The sequence below is a fragment of the Chaetodon trifascialis genome, chromosome 12, assembly GCF_039877785.1.
Source record: "Chaetodon trifascialis isolate fChaTrf1 chromosome 12, fChaTrf1.hap1, whole genome shotgun sequence".
In the NCBI taxonomy this organism is placed as follows: domain Eukaryota; kingdom Metazoa; phylum Chordata; class Actinopteri; order Chaetodontiformes; family Chaetodontidae; genus Chaetodon; species Chaetodon trifascialis.
Window position 1 is genome coordinate 13,796,396 of NC_092067.1, and position 23,613 is coordinate 13,820,008.

The window sequence follows — 23,613 nt, forward strand, 5'->3', positions numbered from 1 at the left end:
TAATGATGAAGATTTACATCATAGATTCATCAGCAGATAAAGGTGAAAAATGACACAAGAAAAGTGTCCAAAACCCAAAAATATTCAGATTTCAATGACATAAAAGACAAAAGGAGATTATTCTAACATTTAAAAAAGCTGGACCCAATTAATATGTGGCATTTTTGTTTGGAAGAATCACATAAATGATCAGTCAGTTAAAAAAAATAATCAAATCAAATAAACCACCATCTTTACATGTCCCCTGACAGCTGCACCCTGGGGGACAATCACTGATCTGTATGACGAGGATGATCAGTGTGTGGGGGAAAAAAAACCTGCGTGGACTGTCCGACAAATGTCCTTCCTTCGTAGCACATGCTCACTATGCGATAATTCATATAATCATAATAATTTGTGCCTTCCAGCCTCTCTTGCTCTCAAGAAGCATCCTAACATTACATTTTGTGTTTCAATAGGGACATGAAAATGGTATTCATTCAAAAGTTATAATTAAGGCCTTGCAGCGGAAATTGTCGCAAAGTCTGCTTCTTTGCATCATCAGAAGAATGAATGACTGAGTAAGAAACCCACCCAGTGCATTTACCGTCGGCCTCTCACTGCGAAAGTAATTATGTGTGAGTTCAGGTATGCATGTGACATTTCAGTAAAAGCATAGAAACGTAACTCATGTACCACTTTCTGGAATAATGTTCATGACTGAGCTTGTTTTTACAGAATTCAGAACCACCCAAGTTTCTGAGGTCAGATTGTTTATGTTTTATTCTCTATTTTATGACATTTTATGGAAGAAATTATGAATTATTTAATTGAGAAAATAATCTAACTGTTGCTAATAATAATTAATAATGGTGATATTCATGAGTTGCGGCTCTACAGGTAGCCTTTATACAGAATTATGTTAAGATAGACTTGAAAAAAATCTGAACCTGTCTTTTAATTAAGTGGACCAATCATACGGTCAGAGCAGGTGGATGTAAAAGTACAATACATGTTATCTCATTAGGCAGGATCTTAATCTGTAAAAGTTGACTTATTTACTCAGTTTTTCTTATTTTTGGATAGCATGATAGCAGGAAAGCTCCCACAAGAGATACTTATACTACTTATAAATCAAAGTATTGATCATTTATAAGCTGGAAGAGCCACCTGATGACCAGGTTGATGAGTGTGTGCAGAACAAACCTCAGAAGAGTCACACACACACACACACACACACACACACACACACACACACACACACACACACACACACACACACACACACACGCTCACTGAACAAGACTCATTTCTCATTTAATGAGAGCAATGTGGATTGTAAAGGTGAATATCAGACTTTTAATTGACCTGACTCCCTGGACCTGATCTAGAGGCATCCCATAATACTGATGATGGTACCACCGTTTTCTTCAAGTTATTCTACAAATAAGCCTGCACGTGTTTTTTAAAACCACACCAACAAACGCGACAGGTAGTAGACCAACACTACTCACAAAGGAGGGAGGCGCTGACGTCACTACGACCCAACACATCTTTACCAAACTCCAATCAACACTCGCGTTAGTCGGCCTGGCTTCAGTGGTAAGTACACTTTTTTCATTCTGACTGCTCTTTATTTCGGCTTCCTTTATGTTATTATTTACATTTCATTCCGTTGCACATTTGGATTGGATTTGAATTTGCAGAGCAGGTGATTATTGTTGAATGTAAGACGAGTTATTGTCCAGTAATTCAAATGTTTAGACTTTATAATACTAGAATAAGTTATACATAACAATACATAACTTTAAAGAAACCCAAGAAAAAAAAGCATTTTATTTGAAAGAATTGTGTGTTTTAAGGAGTCACTCTGAGCCACTAAATTTAGCACACTAAATTGATAACGTAGCTTTACTTACCTCATAAATGAAGAGCAGACCTGTGCTGTGTCCTCTGCAGATGGCCCCTGTGCTCCTGAACACACCTGCGGTCACGGTGCTGGTGCTGAGCTGCGTGTGCGTCGTGCCGGTCCCGGTGCAGGGCCAGAAGCCGCCTCACGTGGACCCGCTGACGGCCCACCGCGCGAACCCGCAGTGCTGGGACTCCTCCTCGGCTCTGCTGCTGGAGATGCGCTCCCCGAGGATCGCTGACACGGTGCCCGCCTTCTGGGACCTGATGGTGGTCCTCAGGTCGTCAGACAACAGCAAACACACGGCGCTGTTCTGGGACCTGGCCCGGGTCTTCTGGGATCTGTATCTGGACTGCGTGCTGTCCAGGAGTCACGGCCTGGGGCGAAGACACGTCACCGCTGTACACTCCCTCATTACTGACAGTAAGTGTGCCAAAAAACACACACACTCAACTCATATACTCACATCACTGCTGTCTAATTTTGTCTTCTTCTTCTTATATAATAATAATAATAATTATTATTATTATTATTATCATCATTTTTATTGCCATTATTATTCGTGGAATGTAATCACCAGAAGTACATTTACTTAAGTACTGTACTTAAAAACAACTCTACTACTAAGATGTACTGCACTTGAGTGTGATTGTTTTATGCTTTTTATACTTTTTTATTCCCCTGCGTTTATTTTACAACTTAATCCCATGGAAAACCTGTAATGAACCCATAAAACATGATGCATTGCTACAAACAGAATATGAAGCAGTTAAAATGAACTAATCCTTGAGCAGAGACATCTTTAAAATGTTGCTTTACACCTTTATGAATAAAAAATAATAATCCAGCCATATAATAAGGACACTGACAGGAGCCATCCTGCTGCATGATTCTGCATGAATACCTTACTTACTTTAATTACTTTTGATGCTTTAAGTTTATTTTGATGCCAAAATGTTTGTGTGTTTTACTTTTTAAAGTAAAAATTTGAATCCATGACTTTTACTTGCACCAGTACATATTTATACCATGGTAATTATGCTAAGCGAGTACAAGATTGGAGTACTTCTTCCACCTCTGAGTGGTATTCTATCGCTGATAAATGTGTCACAGTGATAATGAATGATGTTTCAGTTTTGAATCAGAGCTGCTCCTTGTAGTTTGATGGATGATGACCTTTGACCTTTGTCCATCCAGGTATTTTTCATCTGGGTTCAGATAGCTTTGCTCTGTGTTGGTGTGAGTCTGAAGGGGGATTGTCCCAGCTCTGCTCTGCACCTCTAGTTTCTGTGAACTCTCGGTATTTTTGTTTTTACAGAACTCAAGTTGTACTTTTCAGCTTGGTTTGAATCCAGTGCTCTTGTTAGATTAATTAAGATATTCCTGGTATAAAAGGACCGACTCAATGACACTTTATCTGCCAAATCTAGTTTGCGATCTTACCTTTATTGGTAATGTAATTTTAGTTTTATTCTAATTCTTCTCTGGTTGCACAGTTTTACAGCTGAATCATGGTGTCTGTGCAAAAGGTCTTGCTTTGCTTGTGCTCAGGAAGAAGAACTTCCTCTCTTCTGGGTCCTATCATGAGCTGTCCAGAGTCTGGACAGTTTGCATTAGTTTTGATGAGTAGTCATATGTTGAAAACAGATATACTGTATGTTGCAACCTTGATGGACTCACCAACATTGTTTGAAGATTGTTTTCTTTCTTTGCCCAGTTTTTAGACTGGTTTTCTGCACATTTGAGATCAGTTTAAGCCACAGTGTTCTGGATTTTGGTATCAATGTTAGAAATTGTTCATCCAAACTTTGCCATTCAGTATTGCAATGCTATCTTGGTTGAGTAGATTTTTTCCCCACAATTTCTGAAAAAGAGTTTTGATCTATTGCCTTTTCAATTTTGACTAATTGTGTGTGTGTGTGTGTGTGTGTGTGTGTGTGTGTGTGTGTGTGTGTGTGTGTGTGTGTGTGTGTGTGTGTGTGTATCCTTTATAGAGTCCTTCAGATTCAACAGCTCAGGAGCAAACTCCCGGGCGTGGCTCAGTGTCAGAGTGAGACGCAGAGGACACATCAAGACCCTGAAGACCAAACCCAAATCAAACAAACACTATCACAAATAATCATATTATGTCCACACACATTAGCTTTTATCAGTATTTTCCTCCTCACTGAGAAACTCGAAAATTCCTCTGTAATAACTTAGAAGGTACTTAAAGGACATCTGAGGTCCTGAGTTTGGTTGATCTTGTCATTGACAGACTTTATTAGTGGTAATACACAAGGTGTCCTGATAAAGGAAACTGCTGGCATGTTCCTGTGTGATATGTTCACATGAAAAGTCATGTTTTTATGTGACAGACTGTCAGACGATTCATGTCAGCATAACTGTAGGATTACTTGTTTGTTCATTTTGAGTACAATAAATACATGTACTGTGGCTCTAAGTTGTCTATCCTTGACTGTGCAAATACACTATCAGTCAGCAAATTCAGGCAACAAAATCAAAGAATAAATGTCTAAACTGTCTATCCAAATGTAAAGGTGTGCTGTGGTGAGGCTGTCACATTGCACACTGACTCTCTGGATTAATGTAGAAATCCCTCCTAAGCTAAGGAAGTTCACTTTAACGTCTTTTCAGGAATAAATCCATCAAAGGAGTTCCTTACACTGTGATCTGAACTGGACTGTGTGTGCTGTACTTCTTGTGATATTGAGTCGACAGATCATCTGCTTCGTGACTGTACAGTAAAACATTCTGGGATGATGTTCATTACCGGTGGTCGTCCAGGATACTGGATTAGTTTGATTACACAAAGAAGGGCATCATTGTCAGTATCATCCTGAGAGATTAAAATATGAACAGAACTATCACACCGGGTGTATTCTGCCCGCTCAAGTCTAGAATCAGGAACTCACAGTCAGCATTTTGTCATTCCTGATCATCGCTGAACTTCCTGAGGCATTATTATTATTATTATTATTATTATTATTATTATTATTATTATTATTATTATTATTATTATATTTTTTAACATGTATTACTTCTTTTTTTTTTAACTTTACAGACTATGATTACTGCATGCTCTGGCTGGTATTCTGGTAGGCACGGTGACACAACTGGTAACACTGTCGCCTCACAGCTAGAAGGTCCAGGTTCGAATCCCGCTGTGGGCGCTGGTAGCGTGTCCTCCACCCTGCGTTCGGTGCCTGCTCGAGGAAAAAGGGGACCTTTCTGTGTAGAGTTTGCATGTTCTGGTATCCTCCTCCTTAAGTAACCCTCACTAAAAACTTGCAAGAAGACCAATGGTCAGTGACCAATGGTGACCAATGCCGATTCATGTGGGAAGTGGGACCAACCACAGACATGCTCATCCTCCCACAGGACAAAAACGTGCTCAACGTCCTCCAGGAGGCTGTTTTTACATTCACCAGTCAACTGACTGTAAAAACACAGTCAGTTGACTGGTGAATGTTTGTGTGTTTGTGACCGGTCCAGGGTGTACCTCTCGCCCGTTAGGCTCCAGCACCCCCCGCAACCCTGAAAGGGATACGCGGTATAGAAAATGGATGGATGAATGGATGGACGGAGGCATGAAGCATGTTGTGTTATTCAAAGCATGGAATGTGCATAAAGTCACATGTTTAATAAAGTAAAGTTCTTCGTCTTCTAACATTAGTTGTATATTTCAATGTTCAAGTTTATATTCAATTTTAAAAAGTTTCGAGAAATTAAAAAGCAGAAAAACAAGTCTCCAAATACGGGCATGTGCGTCACAGTGGACCCTGACTGGTCGTCAGGCCGCGTGCGCTCTCCGCGTGCGCTCTCTCTGTTACTTACTTTCGATTTGTCGGCCCATTTCCTCATTTGAGTTGAGAAGTTGAGAACTTGTTTCGAAGAAGTGGATGCGGAAGTTGCAAATTTTCCCAACAAAGTCCGTGTGGACGATAAAAAAAAACACTATAAAAAACAGCAGACACTATAAATACCAGCAGACTACAGTCGCGGACAGTACTTGAAGTATGTTGAAGAGGATAAAGGACATCGTGTTGCGTCAGACCTGCTGAAAACTCTTCTGCGCACAGGTAAGACCGCGCGGCATGTTTTTAAAGTAGCCTGCATACATCTGACCAAAAATCTGTAAGTGTTACTGTGATCATGTGATGGTACGTCAGGCTCTTTTGATGGCGTCTGCACGAGATGAGACACTTTATGCACTTTTTCCTCACAATTTGTTTTCCTCCTGCTTCCTTCTTCTCTTTGGACCTTCTGTCTCTCTCAACATGTAGGCTAAAATAATAACAATAATAAAGTATATAAAAGCTCCTCCTGATTGTCATCCACACCTATTACCACAGTTACCTGTGGTCAGTGTCACTACATCAAACAGCAGAAGTAAACTAAATGCTCTAAGGCGTCAGGCCTAACTGCTGAATGAACCTACCTTCTGTCTGCTTTTCAGTGCACTAAATGGATTTCCAGAAGCTGCTGTTAGAGGCGGGGAATGGCCTGCGTAGGGATGAGGTAAAAGCTCTAGCATTCCTTTGCACGGACCTCCTGGGCCGACACCTGTCCTCGGTGGAGTCGGCCAGCGACCTCTTCTCTAATCTGGCCGATCAAGACCTGCTCTCTGCTGAGCAGCCCCACCTGCTGACTGAGCTTCTCTTCGCCATCCATCGGCCCCGTCTGGTCCGTGACCTCCAGCTCACTGACCAAGTATCTGCAGACAGGAGCCTCATCTCTCCATACAGGTGCACTGCCTGCTGTTTTTAAGTAAATACTGGACCATGATACGTTACACAGCATCAGAGCCAGTACAGAGCTTATGAAATGTCATTGGGAGGGGGAAAGAAAAACAAATCTGTGCTCTCCAATTAGTGATTTCTGGATTTAATGATTTGTGCCCGCAGATTACTTAAGTCATGTTCATACCGTTTTTGTCTTGAGACATCTGCTTTAAAGCTCTGCCTCTGTCTGTCTCTCGCTCTGTGTCACGCCCAAACAAAGCCATGAATCCACTCCTTCATGCTGTAGTAGTAGCTGTTTGTGCACAGGGCATTTCTAAAAATATTTTTGCTAGTTAGTCACATTTAGAGCTTGTGAAATGATGTGTGGCGAAAATTTCAAAATCTGTGGCTTGAATGCAAAAAAACTCACTTTGCAAGAGGAATTCAGTTGTGTGAGTGTCGAAAAGATCAGCAGCTGCAGGAAAAAAATGCGCACAAAAGATCCCGACCGTCGTGCCACACAAAGAGAGCAAGGACTGCTGTTGTGAACACTGAAGTACACATTTAAAGCATAGATACTCACACACATGTTTGAGTTAATATGTGTTAGGGAAGTCCATTGACCTCAGTGGTGTGTGGTGACATACTCCAGTGACCTTTGTACAGTTAGGCATCAAACAATTTAATTTGCTTTTGATTATTTTTGTGTAATTCCAGGAAGCTGCTCTACAACCTGTCTGAGGAGTTAACTGATCCAGACTTGAAACAAATGAAGTTCTTATTAAAGGATACGCTCCCACGTAGAAAACTGGAGGATCATGTTGTGAGTGCATCTTCAGTGCTTGAAACCCATGTCTGAAGAGACGAAAAAGACATTTTTAAATTACTTATGAGGTTAATTGTATCCGACGTGCACCTAAATTTCAAATCTGGTTCTGCTATGAGGTATGTGTCACATGCCCTTATGGTGAAATTCAGAGTAACTGTAAGTTTGCTTCACTCTTCAGACTACACTGGAGGTCTTCCTGGAGATGGAGCGCATGGACCACATCAGTGACACTCATCTAGACATCCTGGAGTCCATAATTGAGCTGGTCTGTCCTGTGCTGAAAGAAAAGATCATCCAGTTTAAAGCACAGCAGGGTAAGACAGCAGCTTTCCCTTCGAAGAGTTTGCTTCAGAATTCAACAGAGCTTGCACAGAGGACAGGGAGGATGGTTGGAGAAGGAAGAGGCAACAGAAATGAATCACTGTGTTGCAATCATACAAAAAATATTGATGCTTAAAGAAATTGTGGACCGGCACTACCTCTTTCCTTGTAGAAATTTCCTTATATAGAAACGATAGTCCACTGTCTCTAAAGGAGATACAGAGGGAAGCGTTGCAACATCTTTCCTTCCTCTTATCATGGCTGCCACTTAGATACGTGCAGGTCATGGAGGGAGGATGAGGTGACGGTGATGATGCTGTAACTGTTAATGTCTTGCTTGTAGTTAATGCTCCATTCCCATCTAATTTTAATATTTGCTCATTAATCTGTCTGTAAATCGTCTTACTCATGGCTCACGTGTGTCATCTTTAGCCGCAGCGCCTCACTCAGGCCCCGTGGCTCAGGAAACAAGTCGGCCGAGGTCGAGGACGTACCATTTTGAGCCGAGCCGGGTGCGTTGTCTGATTTCCAGCTTTATGTTATCGTCACTCCTCTGCAGTGTCACGCATCATGTGTCTGACACATAATTCTGTCTGCAACATCTCTGTCTTCTGTCCTGTCATCAGGACCCTAAGTCTCTTGAGAGGACTTCCTCAAGTGAAATGCCAGGTAAACAAAGCTCATATCTCCTGAACTGGGGGGTTTCAGTCGACTGCGCTGTGGCGATACTGTGATAAACAAAACTCAGGTGATGGAGTTTTTTCTTCTGAGTGGTGGAAATGAGCCTCCAAACTTGATTTAGATATTGTTATTTTTTCCTCATCTATGTAAAAGCGCTGCATTGATTCACTGAACATGCTGGCTGTTGCTTTTTTGTTGAGAGTTATAACCCTAATCACCTTTTTCCTTCTTCTCTGAAGAGTTTCAGCCATTGGCCAAGGTGAGAGTCTCTCATCCAAACACACTTACATGACGGATAAATGGTGACATGTCTCTGTGTCTCTAACGCTCGTTCTCTTTGTGTCGCACACAGTGTACTGTGAATTCATCCAACACTTCAATGGGTGAGTCTTGCTTCGTGTCGGTTGTTTTCCATCTAAAATCTGTTTTTAAGTGCAGCGTGCTGGATTTATTCTGAATCCTCTTGTTTCACTTTCCTAGATTATCAGCGGCCGGTACATTGTGAAGATGAACGTGAGGTCCTGTCACACGGACTGAGTCATTTAAGCACTGGAACCAGCAGCTGCGTCCCCTTCAAAGGTCGTTTGAAGTATTTTCTCTTTTGAGCTGTCGTTGAAACGACATGCCAGACCTTTTAATTATTCAAATATGACTTTGTGTTTCTTCATCTTTGCACCAAATGATCACCCTCCCACTCTGCGATCATCTGTCCCACAGGGAGAACTGATGCTTTCGTAATTTCGCAAGAAAACGAGACCACCTCTAGAAATCAGATATCTCAAACTACCAGCACAAACACAGTAAGTCGTAAAGTCGTCCTGAATGTGCAGACCGAAGCTTTTGTTTGAATGTGGAACTTATGGTAAAAAGAAAGTACCTTATTGGATTATAAGTGCAAGTATTACACTCAGGGGCGGACTGGGACAAAAAATTGGCCCTGGCATTTTGGACCATACCGGCCCACCACATTCAATAACGCGCACCTTTTTAGTCTTTTCTGTCTCTTGAATGTGTCTACCAACTGTGCAGCTCTTTAAAGCCACGTACCTTAAGCCATGCAATGAGTTAGCAGGAATCAGTGAGAGTGGACACATTAAATACTTCCAAAAAGTGTAATTTATTAACACTAGAAAAAAAGTATACTCCACCACTCCATCACAGTAATGGATCTTTAAGCAGAATTCATCGTATTGGGTGTACCTATGTGTTTCAGGGAGGAAGAAAAGAGAAAGAATAGAGATGAGAAATGATGGATCAGATGCTAACTCTTTCAAGAGTAGTACTAGTAAATTGTGAACTAACCCAGTCCAAAAGGTTGAATGTAGCTGAACTCCTGAATGAACTTTGAACTCTGTGTATGTATGTTTGAGAGAGAAAGAGAGAGAGATTTAATTATTGGTCAGTCTTCGAGATAAAAACAGCAGTGTAGAAACTGAAAACTTAAGAGGGATGACACATGAATGAGGGAGAGGGAAAGAGAAATAACAGACATGGCTGATTGATCTGATTATCACTGTTTTCCAGACAGTGCTGAATGAAGAAGGCCAGTGAACTTGGGCAAATCCTTAAAAAAGAAGGCATCATCCTGTATGTGTGTGACAGATAGAAAGAGAATGAGAGGATCATCTGTGTCTTTTCCATTACATTAACTGTGAACTTACCAAGGAAAAGAGATGCAAGTGAAGTCATCCCCTGAAGGATTCCTATAACTGGTTGTGTCGAGGGCCGGTCGGTGGTTATGAACAGTCTTGCGCTGACTTTTTTTTTTTTTTTTCTTCGAATGCATTATGCTGGCTAAACCAAAGCGAAAGGGGTTGGTGTTTAACGATGTTATGGAGCCGCCGATCGACTGTCTGGTATTATGGGCTGGTCAGACCAATATTTAAAATAAATAAAAAGTGGCTGACTATCTGCCCAAATAGCACGTCGGCCCACCGGGAAAATGCCCGCTATGGCAGATGGTCAGTCTGTCCCTGATTACACTGCAGCCTGTGTGACTTTAACCATTTGATCTGGATTTATCTCTGCAGCTTTTGAGAACATATCCCATGAAAGCAGCAAAGAGAGGTGTCTGCTTGATAGTCAACAACTACGACTTCTCGAACTCTGGAAAAGGTCTCCAGAAGCGGGAGGGGACTATGGTCGATGAAGGTGATGAATGTTTAATTAAGTTCAAATCTCAGATGACCACAGGTGCATGTTTTCCATCCCTGCTCTGCATCTGTGTTTGCATGTATTCGCGTTTATCTGCGTGCCTTCCAGAGTGTCTGCACAAAGTGTTTCGGTGGCTCGGCTTCGAGATAGAGACGCGGACGGACTGCAAGAGGGAGGAGATGCTGTCTGTGATGCAGGAGCTCGGCAGCAGAAACCACAGTCAGACGGACTGTCTGGTGTGTTGCATTCTGAGCCACGGCCAAGAAGGAAGTGTGTATGGCGTGGACGGCGGCACCGTCACTATTAAGGAGCTGATGGCGCCTTTCAATGGACAGAATTGCTCGTCTTTGGCAGAAAAGCCTAAGCTGTTTTTCATCCAGGCCTGCCAGGGCGTCCGCGAGCAGAAGGCCGTCTACATCGAGACTGACGGCCGTGCACGCAGTCACGTTCGGAGCGATGCCATAGAAGTTAAAGACTCCATCCCATCTGATGCAGACTTCCTGCTGGGAATGGCCACCGTTCCTTCTTTCGTCTCCTTCAGAGAGAGGAAAAATGGCACGTGGTTTATTCAGTCCTTGTGCCACAACCTCGTCCAGATGGTGCCCAGGTTAGTGCAAGCGCTTTCACTCAAGTAGTATTTAAATACAGCTCTGAGTTACTGAATATTAGTTCAGTCATTTCATTTTATACCACACTTTGGATGGCAATATTATACCTTTTACTTTCCTTCCTTGGCTTCCTTAAAGCCAATGATGTTCTTAATGTAGCTTTTGATATTTTTCCCCCCAGTGGTTGTGACCTTGTGTCTATCCTGACAAAAGTGAACGCAGATGTTAGCCAGAGGACCGATTCCTCCGGTGCCAAAAAGCAGATGCCTCAACCGGCCTTCTCACTCAGGAAGAAAGTGGTCTTTCCCATCCCTGCAGCCCCTCCTCCCGTCCTGTGACACTGACGACAGTAATCTGCCGCCCTTTTCTCTCACATGTGGGATGATCCCTGAGATACAAGTGTTTTTGATCACCGTTCACAATTTTAATGTTGATTTTTAACATTTTCCAAATGACTCCTGAGCTGGCTGCATTAACTGATGAAGACAGTGAGAATGGTTAAAAGCTCATAAAAAGCCTGTGAGTGGACCTTCAGTTCAGATGATTTGTCAACATTACTATGCTGAATTGAATTTTGAACTGTATGAGCTAATTTTGCACATTGGCTTAAAATTAATTGCAGTGTCCTTTTTATTCCTGCTATTTTATTTCACATGCAGTTTTGTACATGGACATTTGACAGAGGCTTTAAGCAGAATGCATTTTCTCTGTGCAGCTTCATTTGCCTTTGTGATTAAATGTGGCTGTACACATACAGCAGTCACAATCAGAAATCCACAAAATCTTCGAGGCAGCTCAAGCACAGTGATCTGTCAACTGAACAGTTACTGTTTTACGCGCTGCCAATGTGAAAATATTTTGTCAATTGTCTTTTTGTTCTGTTTGTTTATATGAATAAAAATTTTATTACTTCCATAACTTAACAGATGGGGGAAAATAATATAATAATAATAATAATAATAATAATAATAATAATAATAATAATAATAATAATAATAATAATAATAATTACATTATTGTTTAATTACTGACAAGTCAAAAGGCCTGCTGTGAAGAAGGCCTGTATATGTGGATTTTTGACTGTTAATTAAACAAAAGCAGTTTCACGGTGTCACCTCAAACTCTGAGACTTAAACTTGAGATGAGCATTTTCCACAATTTTGTGACATTTTATACACAAAATGATTGACTGATTAATCAGAACACTCAATGATATATGATATGAATATTCATTTATAATAAATAACTGGTACCTGCAGCCCTCCTATTTTATATACTTTCTTTAAAAAGAAATAATGCACATGAAGACAGAAAACCAGCCCCTCCCTGTTTCTTCAGTAGATTACAAAATAAGGGCTGCACTGTGGTGCCCTCAGTTTATATATCCACTATCCATATCCAAATACTGTATATACATGTAGACATCAGGGTGGGAAATTGACATTTTAAACTGTGGACATCAACCAGCCACTTTCATATTTTACCATCATTTGGCTGTTGGCTAAGTGCTATATTCCCACCCTGATAGACATGTAAATAGACGCGTACATACAGCACATACATTTCATAAAGGTCAATCAACAAAAATAAAACTTTCCAACATTTTCTACCTTGGACCTGTGTTTTCTTCCAGCTCTCTGGTTCTGAATAAGTGATATCCAGCCATGAAAATAAACAGTGTTACATATGAGGAGGGTTCATCCTGCAAAAAGCAAGCATGTTTTTTCCTATTGTCAGACTTGGTAAATTAAGCAGGGCATTATTAGCAAATAAGAAATGGAGTAGGTAAAAATATGTCAGATATATGTAAAAAAAAAATGTTCTATACAAATACATAAATCAACCATAAATAAACAATATGAAATATGTAAATGTGTAAACTATGTATATTATGCTGCAGTAAATAGCAAAGGAAAGTAGTAATAATAATAATAATAATTTCAGAACATTTTGCTGATAATATTACACTCTTACTTAAGTAAGAGTATGAATGCAGGCCTTTTACTAGTAGTATTAGAGTTAGTGCTAGAGTGTTTTCACAGTGTGGTAGTAATACAGCGCAGCAATTTAATGCAGTAAACCCCTGATGAAGCCCTGCAGTCTGAACTGTGAGGCAGGCGCCTGCATAGAATCACCAGTAGGTGGCGGTAAACGTTTTACCTCAACACGGTGGCCTTAGTTGACCCGCTGGTGACCCGGATGTTGATATGATATGATATGATATGATAGTTTCCCCGGCCAGGCTTCAGTGAAGAGTTAGCGCTTTTCAGCTACTTCATATTCTTCATGATAACGTAACCAGATGCCGAGAAAAATACCTCAAAGCTGCGTCTGAGCTTTTTAATTCAAACGCAATAAAATAAAGAAAACGGAGCATGTCTCAGGAGGGATACCAACCAGCAGCAGTGAAAACCACCGCCGACACCAGGTCAGTTTAACCTGAACGCACTTTATTTCTGATTTTAGCGTCTTTAAAGTGTCCTAAACGTGAATGTTAACATGTGGACAGTATTAAACATGTGCTGTTGAATGCTGAAATATATCAAATTTAGCTGGGATTAAATTGCGCTGTACAGTTTCCAACAGTTACATTTTGCCAGTGAAGCTCAACATGAATTATGAACTTAAACTTTAGAAATGTCATAATTATCTTATCTGGCTGTTGTTTTAGCAGGGCATGCTATTTTGCGTATTTGCGTATTTTGACAGGTTTTCAGGTCCATTTAAATTCTCCAAATGATGAATTAACTGAATTTTTGTTGAGATGGGTCTTGTTGTTATCCTGCAGAGACCCTCTGTTAGCATCACTGAACATGTAGCTGCCTTGAATTGACTGACTTAGCTTAGCTGGCTAACGTTCAGCGTCTCAGGCCTGATGGACGAAACTGTCCGTTTGTCTCATAACGATACAGGAAATTCTCGAGTCAAATTTGCGCAATAATTATACAAATATCTAGTTAATGACAAGTAAAGAGCCTCATTAAGCAGAATAGCAAATGGCATATGGTTACAGCGTTAGTTATGATGTGTCAGCTAGCTGCAGTGAGGAAACAATAAAATACTTTGGTTCATATCAAAGAAAAAAACAGAACCAAACCAAAATCAGAAGATTTAAAAGAGACATTTGTGCAGTAAAACATGGTCATAAGAGCAAATTCTCATCTTGACCCAAAAGTTGCACTCCGCTCATTCCCTGAATTACAAGGCCATAAAACTGCATCTGTAAGTGAAAGTCAGCCTTTCATACGCAGGAAGATGATATCCTCTTTTTTTTTTTTTTTACTAGGGTTGTTGTTAATCCTCTCTCCTCTCTCTGTTCATATTATATGGGGAAAAAAAAAGCCTTGACTGAGAGTCTGTGAAAAGACTGAAGTATGAGACCGGAGAATCAGTCAAAATAGAAAGTGTGCAGCCAAGTGGTCCCTTGAGAAATAGTGTATCTGTCAATCACAATTAAAAGTGTTAGAAAGGGACGTGTTAGAGAGGAATTGAGTCATCTGTGGTTTTGTTTGAGGCTGTAGTTTTTGGTCAGTTTGCATGCACTGTGTTATATTTCCATATGTTTGCAGTGTTATGTCTGCCTCCATATAAATGAAGATGGCTATTTCCACATTCACTTGTGGCTCCATTCATTAGATTGCATTACACTGTAGAAGAGATCTCCTTGTCTTCGGCCCAGCTGACGTGGTCCTGGTTAACAGTTTGCGTCTGCTTGTTTAATTCACGCAGCTTGAATATACAGGAGTCGCAGAGGCCCAACCCCGGGAAGACACCGATTCAAATCCTGCATGAATATGGCACCAAAAGTGGCAACCTTCCTGTGTATGTGATGGAGAAGGCTGAGGGAGAGGCTCACCAGCCCAGCTTCGTCTTCAGCGTGACGATCGGAGACGTTAGCTGCACAGGTCAGTGACGGCTGACCCCCGCTGTTGTTGACAGCTGCCTGTCACTGGATGAAGCTGTGGATCTGAGCTGAAAACCATCTGCTGATCATTCAGAAACAGCTCTCCAGCCTCAAACATATTACCTCTACGTCACCTCTGCTTTGTTGTCAGTTGTGTCTGTTGCTGCAGTACACTCTTAAATGTATCCTCTACATTCCTTGTTTTGTTTTTTTTAACCAAGGTATCTCACTTCAGGGACAGAACAGTGCAGGTCCAGAGAAGAGGATGAGAAACATTTGCAAAGCTCTCAGTGTTGAGGTGATTAGAAATAATCCAGTCTCTACATCTTCAAACATCTTTCAGGCAGATTTTCCTTTCCAGTCGCCTCCTGGGTGAACCTTTGCTTTCTGCATTACAAAACACATTGAGGGAGTTCAACACAGAGATTTATGTTTTGTCTGACAGGAATATCTCATTTTTAGCCACTATGACTTGAGGCTATGTTTGTTTTTTTCAATCTGACTGTGCAACCATCTTTCTAACGTATTACACAATCTGTAGTGTGTGTATTGTGCTTGTGTTTCAGGTCAGGGTCCCAGTAAAAAGGCTGCTAAACATCTGGCTGCAGAGGCTGCTCTGAATATTCTGCAGATAGATGCTGGAACAGTGTGAGTAGAGCTGAAATTATTATTAACTGGCTGCAGTTATTATAATTGAGTTGAATCATTTAAGTCTTTTTAAGGAAAAAAACGAGTTCTCAAATTTGTCTCCTATGATAATTAACTGAATTTATTTGCCTCAGTTTGGGCTTTGGTTAATTATAAGAGCATTTTTCACTATTGTCTGAGGTGATAAATTGAGGAAGCAATGATAACACTAATGTTAGCTGCAGCCCTGAGTTTAGTTGGCCAAAGCCTTGTCTCGTATTGGCTGTTTTTAGCCGTGCAGTGTTGCAGTACGTACATCAAACTGCTTTACTGTCTGAATTGAGTATTGATCTGTTGCAGCTGTCGTAACTGCTTTCATGTAATTCCCAACAGGAACGTGCCTGTGAAGTCTGAGAGTAATGGTGTTGCAGCACAAACAAACAACCATCCCAATTCAGTGGGGATACTGCAGGTGTGTAAATCACAGCTGGGGGGTTTGTTATTGTTCAGGTGTGTGTGACACTCATGCTGTGGTGGCATAAATTTGTTTAAACAGCCACATTGCAGGAAGTCTCCATCCTTACGGGGACAAAACCCAAGTCCCCGCAACGTGACTCATGAAATTTTAGGGTGCAGGCTAAGGCCTGGGACACACTGCCCATCTCTACCTGTGCATGACGGCTGCTGAACTGCTGCAGCTCGCCTGCATGCAGAGTCCACAGAGACAGCATTGGTGCTGCATTGCTGCTGATTTGAAAAGAAAGAGGTTCTGTGACACACACTCTGCTTATGCAAGCATTGTGTTAGCAAATAGTGCTGATGGTTATGGTTTCTAAGTCTCAAGGAAATGTGTTTAAGTTGGGGTAATGTCCTCTGAAGTGTGTGTGTTTGTGTGTCTGGTCTCTGTGTGTATTTATTTGATGATTTTCCACCCAAATATGAGTAAACAAAGTAGTTGAAAGTGGCACACAGCATTAATAATATGTCCCAGTTTTTCCCTGTCCTCGTTCATTCATTTCAGGAGTTAGCGTTGCAGAGGGGATGGCGTTTTCCCGAGTACACAGTTTTAACGGAGGCCGGTCCGCCACACAAGAGAGAATTCACTGTTACGTGTCGGATGGAGTCCCTGTCAGAGAAGGGTGTGTACATTTTTGGGACGTTCGTGTCAAATCTTTGAAAGTGATTGTGTTTTCTTGTGTTGTCCATCCCGTTCTGAATCTCTGCCTGATGTGTTGACAGCTGCAGGAAGTTCAAAAAAGGCGGCAAAAAAGGCAGCTGCAGAGAAAATGGTGGCAAAGCTTCAAAGTCTGTCAGGCTGCTCTGAAATCACATGGGTACGTCAAATATTTGTCGCCCACGAGAAGCGACCTCCGGAGGCAGCGGCGACATCCTTTTAAGTTTGCACATGTTGATTTTTCAGACTCCTAAACCAAGTGTCCGCTTTGAGAACTTAAGGAACTCGTCAGCGGAGAAGATGTCTTTGCTGAGGAGAAACCCGCTGAGCATTCCCAACACAGATTACATTCAGATGATGCTGGAGCTGTCCAAGGAGCAGGGCTTTGAGGTCACATACTTCGACATCGGTAAGAAAACACACACAGTGCTTTCCATTCAGCTCCCGCGGCTCCTCGCTCCGCTCACATGAAAGACACACCAGAAAACTAACATGAGTTTACGACGGAAGTAATGAAATATGTTGTTTCCTCTCAGTCGTGTGTTTTGTCTCTGTTGATGTGTAGCAGCGGCGGCAGGTCGCAGTAATATACTACAGCTCTGATAGGATTGTAGAAGAGTCAACAGTGAACAATAAGGCTGATATCAGTACGATAAAAGTACAAACAGTAACACTGGATTACACCCATGCATTGTTCCTGCAGAGGTAGACAGTATGAATTCATGGCAGGAATGGATGAAAACTCCTATACAGAGAGGGTACTCCCTAAAAACTTGGTATTTCACCCGGATGGGGATAGTTTTTCAGGACGCAGCAAGACGCGCTTCGGTGAGCTGGATGACTGTCTCAGCCACTGCTTAAAGGGCACATTCATGAGTTTGATGTATTGATACATGTTACAACAAGCACATGTTGAAAACAAACACATGCTGATTTATGCTGACCATAAATATCAAAAACAGGGTGCGATTTCATGAAAATCTTAAAGGAAACGTGGCATTCTTCATTCCTGCTGGTCGTGCCTTGTTGTAAAGCGCCCGGCTGTGTTTTGCAGATGAGCTGACGGTGAACGGACAGTACCAGTGCCTGGCAGAGTTGTCCACCTCACCGGTCACCGTCTGCCACGGCACGGGCATTTCCTGTAGCAACGCTCACAACGACGCAGCGCACAGCGCCCTCCAGTACATCAAGATCATGGCCTCCATCAAGTAAAACACCACTGTCGACATTTGCTTCACCTCCATTGTCACATATATCAGCTGATGTCCAGTCATGATGAAGCTGTAGATCGTTCTTCCCACGAGTCTTCCTGCCCGTCGACGATGTGAGGTCAAGGTATATTTTTATAATTCTGTACAACACCGAGCAGATCGGGCTCTACAGTAACTCAAGGTGCACCTGAATCAGGCAACTTAAGAGCAGTGTTTGAGGCAAACTCTCAAAGCTCAGAAGAAAATATACGCTTTGTCTTCAGGCTGTACCGTCATGTTTTACTTGAGATGATATTTAAGCCAATGTTCCTGTGGAAAAGAAGCAGGAACAGCAGGAAACTCTTCCTCATGACCTTTTTACATGCAGAATTTGAGCTGGTGGTGCTTTATTTGTCCCCAGTTTTCAAGTGGAGATTATTTATTTATATTTCTTAGTGAGTTTGCTGATGTTTTAAGCTTTCAGTTGAATTTATTTTTTTTATTCCACATAGTTTTTCCCTGCAAGAATATATGAAGCTGTATGTTGTTGACAGCAACAGAAGATCTTAAACTTTTAACGCACTCCAGAGATATCTGCCTCTCTGCAAACAAAAGTCACCTGAAAATGAAGTGAAGAAAGAGAGATTTCTCCTGCTCCTTCCTCCATCTATGCTGTCTTTATCTGGTCGACTCTCAAAATCCATACGTGTGCCAACAGTACATGTGATCTATTTAATAAATCTGTATAAACTGAGCTCTAGTGGAGAACATGTGTATGAATCCATAAAATAAACACTAAATGTTAATGAGTGTTGGTTTCTGTTAATGCTCATATAATAGACAGTAGTGAGAGAACAGATGGCTGCGGTGCGTTCAGGAGCCGTCACTGTGTTATTGAATGAAACTTCCCCCGTGGGAGCTGACCACTTGGCAGCATGTCAGTTTATGAGGCTGCACGTCCTGCTGTATTAGGACAAAGGCAATTACATCAGGGCCTGTGCACTGGTCCATTCAGTCTTGATTTGTGTGGTTTAATGGCGAGAAAGACACAAGGAAGCACATATCGATCATACAGAAGGATGTATTAAATATATTAAAGGAAATCTGTGATTCATTGATTTTAATTATTTCTAGAGACGGTGTTTTAGGGCTCAACGGTTTGAGGAAAATGTCTTATTGAGATAGTTATAGTGACTCATTCTCTGAGTATTAACTACAGGCCTGCATTTGTGGTCCACATTGAATTAAACAAGATATGTCTGGATCAAGCGTAATCTTACGTTTTCTAGTAGAATCACATAAAATAATGCAGCTGATTGTTATTGAAGTTCTTTAAACAGTCAGAGGAAATACTTCTATGACAATTTGTTGAGTTTTACATAATAAAAGTTGACCGATTTAACCCATTTTTCTTATGTCACATCAGTGGTCTTCTTCACATCAATCAAAAATAATCTTGACATTCAAAAGCGGGGTTACATTCATTGATAACGGCTACACAGTTGGTCCTTTATGTAACAATGACAAACTTCTGGTAAATCATGTTTGACACTGAACTCTGAGTGATGTTGACAGCTCTGTAGTGCAGCTAACATAAGTAAACATTAAACTTGCAACAACTGACTTGTTTTGGTCACTTGGAGGCAACAGAAATAAGCTGTAAACACACAAAATGCTGACTTTTTTTTCCTAGGATGGGAATGGACCCACCCTACTCAGTCTGTGATTGGCTAGCATGTGTTGCCTTTGGTGGTTGGAGTAGTGATTGGTTTGGGTAAGAATATCAATGTAAGCCAATCAAAGGCAGAGTAGGGCAGGTCATTGTTGCCATCCTAGGAAAAAAAATATTGCATCCACCAGGGGTAAGGCTGCTGCTCAGGTCGTTTGTAAAGCGCTCTGCAGGAAAGTGACGCAGACCTTTCCACCACTTTGAAACCTCACGTGGACAACAGTGAGGGACTTTTCCACAGAAAGCACACAGTCCTCATTGGCTGAGTTTTACGGTTTTATTAGAACAAGCACTATGTAGCAGCAGTGTACAGTGTTCATGGAAAGATATGTACTTTGTTAAAATTGCACTTTAGAAGGTACCCATTGGGAAATAGATCTGAACGAAACTGAGCTGACACAGTGCTTTGTGATACATGTCAGTGCAAAACAAAACACACAGGAGAGTCCAATTGAGAAAACAAAAACCTTTTTTTTTTCTTTTAGTAAGGCATCTGCAACATTCATTGGCAGGCTAAGTTGTCTAGACATGCAGGTAGAACGATGGATGAAGAAAGCATGAGGAGGTTTTCATGATTATTACTTTTTTTTCACTACAGTCTGACTCTATGAGACCAAACACTGCGCAAACCTCCCTCACACAAGCGCTGATTCAGTCACTGATGTGGGAGGAGAAGACAGGAATCAGCTTTCGCAGTAGTGACCCCTCTTCTAAGTGTGCTGTATTTACAGTGATCACCAAAAATAGACTGGTTACATGTTGGAGTAGCAGAGCAGTTTTTGAACACTGCAAGCGTTTTACAGTCAACCTTTTTTTTGTTCTCTCCTGATGTCAAAGACATCTCGCTTAGAAAAGTAAGCCAAGACATTTTGTTCGCAGCTAAATCCTAAACGCTGTCTATCGATGTGATTTATCACCTGTAGTCAGGTGGAGACTGGGTAATGTGCAGAGTTGTTAATGGCATACCTTCTTGGCATGGGGGTTCTTATCATTAGTGTGTTTGTGAGGCATTAATAAATGCATTAAGGCACAGCAAGTGAAACTGACGCGGACGAGTTGTAGCATTGAGTTTGTAATCGGGGGGTTAAAAGCACATCAGTACATTAAAAAAAAGATATGGATGCAAAGCAGTACTACCTTTTTGGTTTGTCATCTACAGTACCGTATGAACAGTGCACACAATGGATGCTTCACATAGTTTTCATTCTACATATTTATATTCGCTTTTTCTCCTTCAGTGTCCTCATCCTGGACGAGGGGTGTGTGACGACGTGTGACTACTTGTGTATCATGATTTCAGTAAAAAGCCCCGTGTTATATTTTCTCACTCTGTAACACAGGAGGAGGGGGAGGGGGGGCGCTAGTTAAAACATTAAAGCTAATCTGCTTTGCAATAAACACACAAACTGCAAATAAGTGACCGGTGCTTTGCAGAAGCCCTGATCGTAGCAGTAAAGTCTCCGGGGAATCAGACACATTGAAGCGTGTGCAGGGTAGCTGCTGCTGTACAGATGTGTTTGTCTTTAGCATCCAGAGTGTGTCAGGAAAAGAGCAGCAGACTCTGATGTCCCTAATTTTGACCTTCAGTGGCCTGAAGCTGCATTGTCAGGGGACGACCTGCGGGTGGCTCTGCTGTTTCATACTGAATTAACTGTTTGCTTCTGGCTGATTGAGAGGATCCTGTTATGATAATTGATTTCTAATGTCGGTAATTTATGAAGAAATTTGCAAACAAACAGCTGCTTGTGATGAGAAACGCTGCCGCTTTTCTTGCTTTCATGTCATTTTTAATTCAAATTTTTGGTTGCTCCTCAGAACAAGGATGTAAATTTAAGAGATTGCTTTGGTGAACTAAATAATAATTTGTTATTAATTTTTGGGTCATTTTTAAAAACGATTGCACATTGGCTGGGTGTAGATGAGTGTTTAGCCTCGTACTTTTCTTCATGTTTCACTCTTATTTATGAAGCTCTGAGTGAGTGAGTCCCTCACTTCACTGTTACCCACACACTAGAAAGGGTGTACTCACCATGTAAGGTGTTATGTGCGTATTTATGTAACCTTGTGATTCAGAGGAGTTGGTTTCATGTAACTATGTTTAAAATTAGACATTGGGATGGGAGGGCTGGTGAGGCTGTCCCTCTATTTACACAAAATCCCGCCGTGAGGAGAAACAGGACTCCGCCACAGATCTGTGCTGATGTGTCCCACATCCCATCAACAGCATTTACATCTGAATCCTACCTCTCCGTCCACCACGTGACGAGCTGAGCGCTGCTGTTTGAAAAGATGTGTGGACGCCGGGCTTCCTCTGACGCGGTCCAAATTCGCTTTAAATGAATTGCTTCCCGAGAGAGAGTACTGCTATCACACAGATTCAACAGTATTAAAAGGCAAAAATAAATAAAATCTGCCAATTCACATAATGCTATTTCACTAAAGTCCAAGATATTTTATAAAAATACCTCTTTTTTCTACAATAATTGATGATATAGTAAATACGGCTTTATGCCAGTGAAAGCTGCTTTCTAAACATGCACGGTATTGTAAGTAATCAAAAGGTCTACTTCATAGACTAGTCTAACTCAAACTGCTGTCAGAAATCAAATGGCTTCAACGAAAAAGCGCTAAGTCGTGTGACGTTGTATGGGTGTCTTTTTAAGGCAAGGACATACTCAGAAGTCAAAGGAGCCGAGGAGAGATCTACATTAGGAGTGGTACGATTGTTGGCCTGACGACCCAGCTTCGACAAGCACAATGAAGGTGATCCTGTGGGATGTTTCCATGGATGGGTGACCGTGGGGCAGAGCCACAGAACCTCTGCGGGGTCGCTGGGCATCAGGCCATCCCTCAGCTCTGCAGTTCATGCACACGGACGTTTCATCCTCAACATGTTTCTCTTCAACACCTCATTGTGCATAGGTTAACGGCCTTCTTGTGTGCGATGGCGGCGTGATGTCGGTCCATGTGCTACCACAGGCTCACCGTATATTCCATGTTGATGAAGCCAGGGTTTTTGCGGAGCTCCCAGTACGTGTTGTTAGAGACCCACCTCTCCCTGTGATTGGCATCAACCACTTTCCTGGAAGAAACGACAGAGAAGCGACAGCTGTGAGTGATAAAATCTAGTTGGCTCCTGCACCTCCTTTCTCATTGGCTGACATTTAGAAAGCGGAACCACGTGCACACGCATGGCTTCACAAATCAGATAAAAACAATGTGCACATATTTCCGTGTGAGTTTTCCACATGTGGCTCCTGGTCTCTGGGCTTACTTAAAGAAGAGCGGCTCCTGTTTGATGTCGTTCTCTTCTCTCCACTTCCTCCTTGTCCTCTGCAGGTCCTCGATGCGCTGCTTCTCTGAGGACGCCATCTCCAAGTTCCCCTCCTCCAGATGCCTGCGTGAGCCACACATCACTTTTCAGTAAGCACATGAAGTAAAACTGGTCACACGAATTAGGGATGTACTGATGCACCTTGTCTTAGTTCCCATACCATTCCTATACCGAGGCAGATATCAGTATCAGCAGATATCATTCATAAGCTGTGTGCCTCAGCGCATGGAAAACACTGGGACGATTCTTTACTGTGTGAGGCAGCATCAGGCTTGACTTTAACACTGCTTTCCCCACTTTTTAAAACAAAATCTAACAAATACAGTAAATACATAGACAGAAATTGACTGAATTACTATTTATTATTAAAATAAATAATTGTGCAACAACAACTTGCCAAAAAAACTAAACAAAAAATAATTATAATTCAAGTGTGAAACTTTCAAACTG

At 41.6% G+C, this 23,613-nt stretch overlaps 3 protein-coding genes across 7 annotated transcripts in view; 2 read left to right on the forward strand and 1 right to left on the reverse strand.

Annotated features, from left to right (window-relative positions):
* Nucleotides 1-5,861: 5,861 nt before the first annotated feature.
* Nucleotides 5,862-11,590, forward strand: casp10 (caspase 10, apoptosis-related cysteine peptidase). Its single transcript, XM_070975828.1, has 13 exons — nt 5,862-5,970; nt 6,348-6,636; nt 7,330-7,435; nt 7,620-7,755; nt 8,195-8,274; nt 8,389-8,431; nt 8,683-8,702; nt 8,796-8,826; nt 8,924-9,022; nt 9,161-9,243; nt 10,474-10,594; nt 10,706-11,204; nt 11,387-11,590. The coding sequence occupies exons 2-13, from the start codon at nt 6,356-6,358 to the stop codon at nt 11,541-11,543; spliced, it is 1,656 nt and encodes a 551-aa protein (XP_070831929.1). The 5' UTR covers nt 5,862-5,970; nt 6,348-6,355; the 3' UTR covers nt 11,544-11,590.
* A 1,792-nt stretch (nt 11,591-13,382) lies between these two features.
* On the forward strand, nt 13,383-19,510 carry prkra (protein kinase, interferon-inducible double stranded RNA dependent activator). Of its 2 annotated transcripts, XM_070976550.1 has the most exons (9): nt 13,398-13,633; nt 14,935-15,110; nt 15,331-15,407; nt 15,651-15,757; nt 16,130-16,208; nt 16,758-16,875; nt 16,976-17,070; nt 17,157-17,319; nt 17,965-19,510. In XM_070976550.1, the coding sequence occupies exons 1-9, from the start codon at nt 13,581-13,583 to the stop codon at nt 18,120-18,122; spliced, it is 1,026 nt and encodes a 341-aa protein (XP_070832651.1). In that variant the 5' UTR covers nt 13,398-13,580; the 3' UTR covers nt 18,123-19,510. The 2 variants fall into 2 exon arrangements, with proteins under 2 accessions (XP_070832652.1, XP_070832651.1); XM_070976551.1 differs by lacking the exon at nt 15,331-15,407 and having other exon boundaries at nt 13,383-13,633; nt 15,676-15,757.
* A 582-nt stretch (nt 19,511-20,092) lies between these two features.
* The window catches only part of osbpl6 (oxysterol binding protein-like 6), a 35,950-nt gene continuing 32,429 nt past the window's right edge, over nt 20,093-23,613 (reverse strand). For all 4 annotated transcript variants that reach the window (XM_070975505.1, XM_070975506.1, XM_070975504.1 and 1 more), the window contains 2 exons: nt 23,104-23,226; nt 20,093-22,911 (listed from right to left, as the gene is read on the reverse strand). In XM_070975505.1, the coding sequence (XP_070831606.1) occupies nt 22,800-22,911; nt 23,104-23,226 (235 nt within the window). In that variant the 3' untranslated portion in view covers nt 20,093-22,799. The remainder of the gene's footprint in view (nt 22,912-23,103; nt 23,227-23,613) is intronic.

Excerpts from the sequence above, each read along its gene's own strand:
- casp10 (XM_070975828.1), top strand. The coding sequence starts at position 6,356 with ATGGATTTCCAGAAGCTGCTGTTAGAGGCGGGGAATGGCCTGCGTAGG. Across the intron at positions 9,023-9,160 it reads CAGCTGCGTCCCCTTCAAAG|GGAGAACTGATGCTTTCGTA; the intron begins GTCGTTTGAAGT and ends TCTGTCCCACAG. Across the intron at positions 11,205-11,386 it reads CTCGTCCAGATGGTGCCCAG|TGGTTGTGACCTTGTGTCTA; the intron begins GTTAGTGCAAGC and ends TTTTCCCCCCAG.
- prkra (XM_070976550.1), top strand. The coding sequence starts at position 13,581 with ATGTCTCAGGAGGGATACCAACCAGCAGCAGTGAAAACCACCGCCGAC. Across the intron at positions 16,209-16,757 it reads ATTCAGTGGGGATACTGCAG|GAGTTAGCGTTGCAGAGGGG; the intron begins GTGTGTAAATCA and ends CATTCATTTCAG. Across the intron at positions 16,876-16,975 it reads GGAGTCCCTGTCAGAGAAGG|CTGCAGGAAGTTCAAAAAAG; the intron begins GTGTGTACATTT and ends ATGTGTTGACAG.